Source organism: Cyprinus carpio, chromosome A8 (assembly GCF_018340385.1).
Source record: "Cyprinus carpio isolate SPL01 chromosome A8, ASM1834038v1, whole genome shotgun sequence".
NCBI lineage: Eukaryota > Metazoa > Chordata > Actinopteri > Cypriniformes > Cyprinidae > Cyprinus > Cyprinus carpio.
In genome coordinates, this window is record NC_056579.1 from 27,176,984 (window position 1) to 27,188,791 (window position 11,808).

At 46.1% G+C, this 11,808-nt stretch overlaps 1 protein-coding gene across 1 annotated transcript in view; it reads left to right on the forward strand.

Annotated features, from left to right (window-relative positions):
• LOC109085784 (serine/threonine-protein kinase WNK2-like) overlaps positions 1–419 on the forward strand; it is an 80,907-nt gene extending 80,488 nt beyond the window's left edge. Inside the window, 1 exon segment of the mRNA XM_042761464.1 lies at positions 78–419. Coding sequence (XP_042617398.1) covers positions 78–419 — 342 coding nt within the window.
• The last annotated feature ends 11,389 nt before the right edge of the window (positions 420–11,808 follow it).

The window sequence follows — 11,808 nt, forward strand, 5'->3', positions numbered from 1 at the left end:
TTGTGCTTGTGCTGCTAGAAGCCTTTGCCTTCACACCTCATTCACTTTTCCTACCATGTCTGTCTCTTTTTTCCTAGATAAGGGGATCAATCCCTCAGGCAGCTGTGAAGTTCCATCTACCACTGTCCTGTCCGCTGTCAGCAGCTCTGGGTCCCATCATGCCTCGTGGCATCACCAGCACCCCATCACCCGTCCTCCAGCAGGGCGGATACTTGATGCCCACCGCCCCCTTTGCTGGGATGATGCCAGCCCCTGTGTATCCAAACCAGTGGTCTGGTTTGCCCAGTCCAGTGGGCATGTTTGTCACGGCCGGTATGGTCCCGTACCCAGCCATGGCCAGCCCAGCACTGCAGACTTTTCCTCTGGTGGTGAAAAGCCCAGACACCCCTTTGTGCCCCAGCAAAGCCAGGACCGCATAAGAGTGCCACACTGTGTTCCAAACACAGCAACATACACTGTTTTTGCATAAAGCTAATCAGTGCACACTTGAAGAAGGATAATCATGCAAACTCAACACAACTGATTACAAGTCAAGTCACCTTTAATTGTATAGCGCTTTATACAATACTTGTTGTGTCAAAGCAGCTTTACAGAGACAAACTACAGGAAAATAGTTTGTCGATGATGCAAGAAGACAATAACAGAGTCATTGTTCAGCTAAAGTCAGATTACAGACACATACAGGACATTTTCTCCTTCACAGTGGGAGCTTCTGTAACACTCTATGAAACGTTTTTAATTTGGCTTCAGGATTAAACCACAATCTCTGTGTTTTAAATCACTGTTGGAGTATAGAAGCATCTGTACAAAGCATTTGAGCCTGTAAATATGTGGGTATGTGTGGAATTGTGCATGAGGAGTGTGTTTATGTGTCAAAAAGTCCTGTGGGCACTCCGGGGGAATTTTATTTATTAATTTTTTTTGTTTGTTTAAGACTTTTTAGCTCTTATATTTGAATCTGTATTGAGGTGTGTTAGTGAAGGGTTTGCCTGAGAGTACTGCAGGACCATGGCCTTCAATTCTACTGCCATGAAGTATAATTTTATAATAATTTTCCCCATAAATCAACATATTGTTACTAACCTGCGGAAACACGGGCAAGCGGCTCTTAGAGCTATAGACATTTTATAAGACACAAGCAGACAAAATGTAGTCATTCTTACGGCAATGTAAGAATTGAAATTCATGCTGCTTGTGTTTTATAAAAGAGGCCAATACTCAGTTTAAAGTATTTTTTTTGAGTGGCTTTCATTGGCTGTTTACAGAATTATCCAATTTTTAAACTATTTCAGACCACAGGACAACATCCCTAGATGAAAATGAATAATTCAGGATGATGTAGTGCCTTGACCAGTCATCAGTTTTCCCTCAAAATAATCCTTTTTTCAGTCATGTGGTGGTTTACATATTTACAGTCCCATTTGCTGAAGCGAGTTTGCAATCAATAAATCTGACGTAATAATTTTAAGTTTAAATTGGATCAAGTCTGTGCAGATTGATAAATGAATGCAGTTCCAGCTGTTGATGCTTGGGTTTCTGATCGTTGTACTGCATTCATAAGCAATATTGCACAGCCATACTGTACTACAGCTGTACCAAGCACAGAGGAAATGAATAACTCGTTTACATTGCAATGATGTGATATACAATGCATGCCATCAAAGCATCGCACATACCAAAATACACAATTAAGAACTGCAATCTAAATGTATTAAAGTGCATTTTTATTTGTGCTTGTGGTCTTGTGGTCAGAAGCCCTCCCTCTTTAGAGTGTAACACAGGGACTGAATGCAGGCTTGACTTTGTGTACACAAGTTCACTTACTATTTTATCAAATCTATGATCTTTATTTGCTTTGAATAGAGGCTGAGGTTGTTGCTGTTTTTTTTCTCCATTGGCTCTATTCTGAGCTCTTGCATAGTGTCAGTGATGAGTTTTTTTTATTATTATTTCTTTTAGGAGGGCAGTGCAATTGTTAGTTGTGATTCATATTTATTGTTTTGTTGTTGTTTCATAAAAGTGATCCAATATGGAAGAAAATACAAGTAATTAAATATAAGCTCACACAAATACACATGTACAAAACGTATCTGTTTCCAGAACCCACATCCCAATACTCTACAGTTTTTTTTTTGTTGGTAAGATTTCATCTCGTTTTGTCATGTAATTTAGTCAGGTGTCTGATAGAGCCAGCATACTGTTTTCTTCATCAATTAATCCATATTCTTCATTAGATATATTTTCAACAGTATCTTTGTAAAAGGCTGTGACCAACACAACTGCCTAACTGTGAATTGTACAGTCCTCTTGTATTTATTTTATCAGTGCTTTTTGATGCATCTTCTGTCCTTTTTGTACAGGATGTTCAATCAGTCAGAATGATCTGCTTCAGATGAAATGCTTCCATGGGGGAAGGGGTTTGTTATTCTGTTCTTGCTGTTTAATGCTAAAATCTTTGGCAATAATTACTTTGCCATGTTAGTGACTTAATGTGGCATGTCATAGGTTATGGACTTTTTTCCGGTTCTTTTTTTCTGCATTGGCACTCTGTGAACGATTGCTTATGATGCACACCCTTCAGTGAATTACTTTACTCCACTCAGATCCAAAATGCACTCACAACACAAAGACTGTGTACAAGTTTAATTAAAGAATAAATAAATATTTTGTGCTTAACTACTGTGATCTTGTCATTTTCTAAAGGTATAGCCAGTGATATTCTGGGCAGGGTTTTTTTAAAACAACAGTGCAGTTCCATTCCAAAGGTTGTGAACACTGTTATATCATGCGACACATATAACAACCATTACAGTAAATAAATCATTAGGATTATTCATCGTTCTGTTGTCTTGCAAAGTCTGTTAGAGAATTTTATTGTGATTTGTTTCACCCCTGTAGTTGGACTGTACTGATATATTTTGGCTGATGCTAATATTCCTGCATGCCAGGATATCAAGCTTTCTGTAAAGCTCAAACTGAATCAGCCAACACCACAGCACCAGATCCCATCACGCCAGTCAAACAATCTTAAAAGACGGTGTTCTAATCACACACACCTGCAGTTATTAATCATGGCCTTCCATATAAACCAACACTTCACAAGCACTCACTGTCTGGTCCCGTCAATGTCACTGTAACGACTGGACAGAGCAGACACACAATTATTTGTTATATTTAACAAATAATCTTTAAAACCCACTCTGTGAGTTCCAAGCAACTATCACTCCAAGAGGGCTGTTACCCGGGTTACCGTCTGATAAGAAGTATGTGGTGTATGTTGAAAGATGTTATGTGCAAAGGAACAGACCCTGTGAAAGACAGACACAGGCCTATAGAACAGACTTTTCCACACATAAATTCATAGACAAACCTTTCTCTGAAATAACATACATATTTCAGGACATTGTGTCTACTATTCACTTGAGACATGTACAATCATGTATCTGTCAGACTTTGTTCCATGTCTGTGTGTGTTTCACGGAGGGCTCCTGTTCCCGAGTTTAGCCCACAGAGGCTTCCTGTTCCCGAGTTTAGTCCACGGAGGGCTCCTGTTCCCATGTTTTCCCGAGGGCTTCCTGTTCCCGAGTTTAGTCCACGGAGGGCTCCTGTTCCCGAGTTTTACTCCACGTAGGGCTCCTGTTCCCGAGTTTAGTCCACGGAGGGCTCCTGTTCCCGAGTTTAGTCCACGGAGGGCTCATGTTCCCGAGTTTAGTCCACGGAGGTCTCCTGTTCCCGAGTTTACTCCACGCAGGGCTCCTGTTCCCGAGTTTAGTCCACGGAGGGCTCATGTTCCCGAGTTTAGTCCACGGAGGGCTCATGTTCCCGAGTTTAGTCCACACAGGGCTCATGTTCCCGATGTTTGCCCCACGGAGGGCTCCTGTTCCCGAGTTTAGCCCACGTAGGGCTCCTGTTTCCGAGTTTAGTCCACGGAGGGCTCCTGTTCCCGAGTTTAATCCACGGAGGGTTCCTGTTCCCGAGTTTAAACCACGGAGGGCTCCTGTTCCCGAGTTTAGTCCACAGAGGGCTCATGTTCCTATGTCTGCCCCATGTAGGGCCTCAGAGCCCATAGTCTTCCCCAAGTATTTTTTTTGGGGGGGGGGGGGGGGGGTAGTTGGGCTCCAGCCGTAGAGGCCAGGGCAACGGCTGGTGTCATGGCCTCGGAGGAGGCTCCGCCATGGCGCCCTGCACAGGTACCGCTCTGGAGGCGCGCCATCCCTTGTCTGTCCTGAGGGGCCTACAGAGCGCCCACCCCCCTCTCCTTTGGATGTTGTGTGGCGCGAGGTTGTGCCTTCCGACAGGGGGGAGTAATATCAGACTTTGTTCTGTGTCTGTGTGTGTTTCCTTCCCCCACACGCCATGTTTTGTGTTTATTTCCTTATTTCATCTTCCTATTCCTGTCCTGATTGTGTTCTCATTTGTTCCAGGTGTTCCCCGTTCTGTTCCATTGTTCCCAGGTGTGTTCCATTAGTTTCAGTGTATTTAAATGGGTTCTGCCCCTCATTTCCCCTCCGGTATTGTTCGTCTCATCCCAGTGCTATGTGTGCTTTCCTGGTGTTCAGTTCAATAAAGTTCTATGTTTATTGGAATCTCCTACGTCTAAGTGTCTTCTCACTCCAGCACAGGAGCCAGACATGACAGAATCCTATGTAATCATGTTTTTTTTATAGTGTTTTGCCTATATATATTGAATGTTTTATCATTCCTTAATTAACACAGATTTGCACATATGCTGTGCTTGGTATCTATGAGCTCCAAATTATACTCTGTGACACATTATTATTATAAGAATCTTGAAGATTCTCCTCTTGACCGTCCAATCCAGTGTCATATGCAAAACACCATGCTAGAGACAAAGGATCGTAAAAGTTTCCTCCAAAGGTACCATTCCTCACTGGCTCACTCAGATCCTGACGGTGTGGCGTCGTCACCCTTTAAAGATCACTGATCACCAGATTAGGGCGGTTCTTTTAGATTCAGGAATTCCAGGAGAAGATGCTGAGCTAAGAAAGTTATTTTCCTTAACCAGGAAACTAACCTTGGGTGAATTGGCGACAATTGACATGGAGATTTCAGGTAAGCCCTTCTTTACAGCGGATCTAAATATTTATATACGTCCATTATAACTAGTTATAATTAATTATTTATATTTCCCCTTTGAGCTAATTCAAGTTAAACTGCTTCATATTTAATGAAGCATATGCAAAACGCTTGAACCGGAAGAGATGAGACCTGGTTAACAGAACACGGAAATCTGTTGTGCATAACCACTTTTTACATGCGTTGTCACCAGTAATGTTGCCAAATCTGCTGTTTTTTCCACAGAATTCCAGCAGCCCCTCACTGCAGAACGCAAGACCCAGGGGGGAGCCAGAGGGTAGACTGTACGTGCGGCTAGGCTACCGAGACTTGTCCAGTTTGCACTTACACATTGTCTGTCATTAAAAGGTTTGGAGAAAGTGTCTGCTAAATGTAAATGTAAATTATGGTGGATATTCTCAATGTTACTCAGAAAACCCTATACCCCTGGTCACACATTCGCCCTTACTTTGTGCTAATGTTACACTGTCGAGATATGCAAAAGAAATCTAGTGGTATCTCTTGCTCTATCTAACTGTGTATAGACCACCCTTCCCATATACAGAATTCCTAAAACTCAATTTGGAGATTTCCTCTCAGACCTGGCCTTCCGGTTACCGCTGATAAAGCGCAAAGTTTTCTGAGATTTCTGGATTCATGTTAATAATACAAATGGGGCCTTAGGAGTCTGTCGTCCGTTTACTGACCTTACCAATGGGCTTTTCCGAGCAAGCAAAATGGTCACTGGAACAAGCTCTACTGACGTCGTTTTAATCCGAGTTCTAGAGCCAATAGTTATCGCATGGAATGATATCGCCCATACTGATTTGCCATCGTACCTCAAAGTGATGATGTCCTCACCAGTTTTCCACTGGTTTTCAACCTCCTATCTGCGTATTACTGAGGTAACCCTCTTTCTGCTTTTCTTTTTCTAGAATAGCCTTCATCCGCACTGATGTAACTTCTCTTTCTTTTTTCTTTTTTTAGAATAGCCACAAATAAGGGTTCATCACTATTATTTTTTATTTCTTTTTTTTTTGTTTTTTAAATTTTATTTATTTTTTATTTGTTCAAGTGAAAATTAATTATAATCTATACAGAATAAAGACACAAATAAACAAAAATCAAGACCTTGTCCTTGGTTTTACACCAAAGAAATATAGTTATATATAGAAATATAGTTCTTATAGTTCTTACCTGAGAAATGAAATGATGATCCATTCTGTGGCAAAAATTAGTTATTCTTCATGTGAAGAAAAACATTGAGTGTGTTGATCTTTGTAAGAGTTGACAACTCTTGACTAACAGATGAATGAGGCTCCACACAGGAATCCAACACAAAGGTCCACTCCGAACAGTATTCAATTGAACACAGTCACAATCAGGCATGTATCCAGACACACATTGGGAAAGTGAAATGATTGGAAAAAGAGAAAAGTCCTTCTGAAAAACAGAAAATACCAAAAACAAACACAAACATCCCTCCCCACATTCTAAATAATGGAAAACAATATTCAAATATACTCACATGTTGTGTCACATCCCCGGGCTGATCTGTCTGTTTTTTTCTCTTATTGTGTGTGTGTGTCATCGTGGTGCCCGTCTCCGCCCTCTTGTTTCACTATTATTTTATTATTGGCCACAATCACCTGCTCTGCATTATGTTAATCACTCCTTCTCTATTTAGTCTCCTCTCCTCCTCCAGCTGTCTGTTGTCAGATTGTCGTGTTGTGCTCGTTTATGTCTTAGCTCCGTCCACATCTCATGTTTTGCCTGCACAGAGATCGTGCTAGTTTTGTTTTCATCCTTTAGTTTTGTTTTTTCCCTCTTCGTCCTGCTTTCAGGCAGCGCTAATTCTCCAACCCTTCCCTTGCTCGTGATCACCAATCGCTGTCAGTGCTCTTCTTCGCCTCGTCACCGGTGCGCCACCAGTTCCCTGCCTCAACAGCACCCCCGCCTCTCTGTCAGTTTATCTCGGCCTTGCTTTGGTGGATTTTCTTAGTGGAATTCGTCCAGGAGGCACTTCTTGATCTGCTCCGGGCTGCCCTGTACCTGGATAGTTTTTTCTTATTTTTTTTTTTTTTTTCCCCCTTTTTTGAAATTCAAGCCTGTTAAATAACTGACCTTTTTGGGCACCTGCAACTGAGTTTTCAAGTCTCGTACTGACAGAACGATCTGACCATCATGGACTCAGCAGGTGCAGATCCCCTCAGATCAGCAGTCACCCAGCAGGGCATTCTCTTGGGCCAGCATGCCTCCCAGCTGACATCCACGTCCCGGGAGGTTGAGTCCCTTAATGCTCAGTTGTCGGTGCTGACTGCCCAGCTCCAAGAACTTCGCAGACAGACATCTGCCAGAACGGAGGACACCACCAGTCTTTCCTCGCCCCGTCATGACCCTGAGCCTCATGCCAACAATCCACCTCCCTATGATGGGAACCCCAACTCTTGCAGAGCCTTTCTGTCTCAGTGCTCCCTAGTCTTTGCCCTTCAGCCCCACTGGTACGCCCAGTAGGAGACTAAGGTGGCTTATATTTTAACCCTCCTCACAGGCAGGGCCCGTGACTGGGGAACTTCAGTGTGGGAGGCCCGGGCTCCCTTTTGTGCCTCTTTTGAGTCCTTTCGACAGGAGATGGTCAAGTTATTTGATCGTTCTGCTCGGGGTGATGAGGCGGCAGCCCAGCTAGCATGGCTACCGCAAGGAGGCCGTTGAGTGACAGAGTTTGCCATTGAGTTCAAGACCTTAGCAGCGGCCTGTCACTGGAATGAGGGGTCTTGCAGAGCTGTGTTCCGTGCTGGACTGGATGAGGAGATCCAGGACAAGATCACTACCCAGGAGCTTCCACGCCGCTTTGATGATCTGGTCGACTTGGCCCTCATTGCCAACAATCGTCTGCTCGCACCTCTTGGAGGGTGGAAGAAATGACCAGCGACTCCACCCCTGTCCTGCCTCTACCATCCCCTGCTGACCCTGAACCTATGCAGGTGGGACGTATGCATCTCACTCCTCAGCAGAAGCAAGAGAGACTCACCCGGGGCTTATATTTCTACTGTGGGAGGGCCGGACACCTTCGTCGGCAAATGCCCGCTAAAAGCCAGGGCCCATCAGTAGCCAGGGGGATTCTGGTGGGCACATCTCCTCTTAATTTCCCCTACTCTTCCCGCACACTTCTTCCTGTGAGTGTTCAGTCAGTTTGGAGGTTCCAGTCACTCCTGTTCGGCCCTGGTGGATTCTGGGGCTGGTGGTAGTTTTATGGACATGGGACTGGCTAAGCAATGGGGAATTCCTGCCATTCCCCTTGCTACTCCTATCTCTGTTCGGTCTCTTGATGATTCTCCTATCACCACCATCACTCACCTCACCCCTCCTGTAAGTCTTATCGTTTCGGGCAATCACCATGAGATAACCGAGCTGTACCTTCTTGATTCCCTGAGTGCCCCAGTGGTTCTGGGGCACCCGTGGTTGGTACAGCACGGTCCTCACGTGGATTGGGCCAGAAATTCAGTTTTGTCTTGGAAACAGTCTTGTCTTAAGTCTTGTTTGGGCTCTGCTTCTTTTCCTGGTGCTGTGTTTCCTGTTGTGCAGGTGGATGAAGCTGATCTGTCCGGGGTTCCGGAGGAGTACCGCGATCTTCGGCTGGTTTTCAGCAAGTCCCGGGCGGTGTCCCTGCCTCCTCACTGGCCATATGATTGTGCCATCAACCTCCTCCCAGGCACTTCTCCGCCCGGGGGTCAGTTATATTCCCTGTCTGGTCCAGAAAGAGAGGCTATGGATAAATATATTCGAGAGTCCCTTGATGCCGGTCTCATCCGTCCCTCCTCATCTCCTGCTGGTGCAGGATTTTTCTTCGTTAAGAAGAAGGATGGCTCCTTGCGCCCTTGTATTGATTACAGAGGTTTGAATGACATTACCATTAAGAATAGGTACCCCCTGCCCTTAATGTCATCTGCCTTTGAACTTTTGCAGGGAGCCAAGGTCTTCAGTAAGTTGGACCTCCGTAATGCTTATCATCTGGTTCGGATTCGAGAGGGGGATGAGTGGAAGACAGCATTCATCACTCCTTCGGGACATTATGAGTACCGGGTGCTACTCTTTGGCCTGACAAATGCCCCAGCTGTCTTCCAGGCCCTGGTTAATGACGTGTTGAGAGACATGGTTAACAAGTTTGTCTTTGTGTACCTTGATGACATTCTCATTTTTTCTCCTTCACTTCAGGTAAACACCCAACACGTGCGCCAGGTGCTACAACGGCTGCTGGAGAACCAGCTATATGTTAAAGCGGAGAAGTGGGTTTTCCACTCCAAGTCAGTTCCTTTCCTGGGCTATATCATTTCAGCGGAGGGAATCAAAGCAGATCCCACTAAGGTAAGGGCTGTAACTGAGTGGCCACCTCCAGACTCACACAAGGCACTGCAGCAGTTTCTGGGATTTGCCAACTTCTACAGCCGCTTCATCAGAAACTTTAGTCAGGTTGCTGCACCCTTGACAGCTCTTACCTCCACTAAGGTACTGTTTAGGTAGAATTTGAAAGCTCAGGAGGCCTTTAATGACCTTAAGTCCCAATTAATTTCTGCTCCTGTTCTTTCGTTTCCAGACCCTGAACGTCAGTTTATTGTGGAGGTGGATGCTTCCGAGGCTGGAGTAGGTGCGGTCCTTTCTCAGAGGTCCCCCAGAGAAGGGAAGGTACATCCCTGTGCCTACTACTCTCACCGCCTGAGCCCAGCAGAACGGAATTATGACGTAGGGAATCGGGAGCTGTTGGCGGTCAGAGTCAGACTGGCCTTGGGTGAGTGGCGTCACTAGTTGGAGGGGTCAGTACAGCCCTTCTTGGTTTGGACGGACCATAAGAATTTGGAATACGTCCGTTCGGCCAGGAGGGTGAGTTCACGCCAAGCCCGATGGGCACTCTTCTTTGGCCGGTTCAACTTCTCTCTCTCTCGTATCGCATAGGCTCCAAAAATGTGAAGCCTGATGCCCTCTCCCGTCTTTTCAGGGATACAAAGAAAACAGGTGCATCAATAGAAACCATTATCCCTAAAGAAATTGTGGTGGGGTCCCTCTCCTGGGATGTGGAGGCCATATGAGAGAGAGAGGTGCCAAGGGGGTGTCCAGAGGGTAGACTTTTCGTGCCGGCTGTGCTGCGCCCTGAAGTCCTCCAGTGGGGGCATTCATCCAAGTTAGTCTGTCATCCTGGGGTTTGGAGATCACTGGCTGCCATCCGCCAGCGATTCTGGTGGCCATCCATAGCCCAGGACGTCAGGCAGTTTGTGTTTGCCTGCCCAGTTTGCGCCCAGAACAAGAGTTCTAATCAGCCTCCTGTTGGTCTGCTTCACCTCTTACCCATTCCCCTCCCGCCCCTGGTCACACATAGCCCTTGACTTTGTCACTGGTCTTCCACCATCGAGGGGTAACACCATAATATTGACGGTGGTGGACCGCTTCTCTAAAGCAGCCCATTTCATCCCCCTTCCCAAATTGCCTTCAGTTAAGGAGACAACTCAAGTAGTGGTTGACCACATCTTCCGGATTCATGGCCTTCCGGTGGACATGGTTTCTGATAGGGGGCCAAAGTTTGTCTCCCGGTTCTGGAAGGAGTTCTGGCGACAGATCGGGGCCTCTACGAGTCTGTCGTCAGGTTTTCACCCTCAGACCAATGGGCAGTCCGAGCGGGCAAACCAGGTTCTGGAACAAGCTCTCCGCTGCCTGCATCCATAATCCGAGTTCTTGGAGCCAACAGTTATCCTGGACTGAATATGCCCATAACTCCTTGCCAGTGGCTGCCACAGGTATGTCCCCATTCCAGTGCTCCATTGGTTTTCAACCTCCTATGTTCCCCTCACAGGAGCCCGATACTGCTGTTCCGTCTGCCTTAGCCTTCGTCCGGAGGTGTCGCTGCACCTGGAGGAAGGCTGAGAAAACCTTGGCTCGGATTTCCAGACGAACCAAAGCAGTGGCTGACCGTCACTGAATTCCTGCTCCCCGCTACGTATGTGGTCAGAGAGTATGGCTGTCTACCAAGGACCTTCCTCTCCGGGTGGCATCTCGCAAGTTAGCCCCCAGGTTCATGAGGCCATATCAGATAACCAAGGTATTGAGTCCGGTGGCGGTAAAACTCAAGTTACCTCCCACACTTGGTCGGGTACACCCAGTCTTTCATGTTTCTCGGGTCAAGCCTGTGTTTCATTCTCACCTTAACTCATCTGCTACTAACCCTCTCCCTCCCCGTCTAGTGGATGGTTCCCCAGTCTTCAATGTCAGAAGGTTGCTGGATGTCAGACGTCGAGATCGGGGATTTCAGTATCTGGTGGACTGGGAGGGATATGGTCCACATGAGAGGAGTTGGGTCCCGGCTCGGGATATTCTGGATCGGTCACTGATCGAGGACTTCTACTGATCGAGGACTTCTACTTCTACGTGTGCTGTGTGTTGTCAGATCGTCGTGTTGTGCTCGTTTATGTCTTAGCTTTGCCACATCTCATGTTTTGCCTGCACAGAGATCGTGCTAGTTTTGTTTTCATCCTTTAGTTTTGTTTTTTTCCTCTTCCTCCTGCTTTCAGGCAGCGCTAATTCTCCAACCCTTCCCTTTCTCGCGATCACCGATCGCTGTCAGTGCTCTTCTTCGTCTCGTCGCCGGTGCGCCACCAGTTCCCCACCTCAACAGCGCCCCCGCCTCTCTGTCAGTATATCTCGGCCTTGCTTTGGTGGATTTTCCTAGTGGAATTTTTCCAGGAG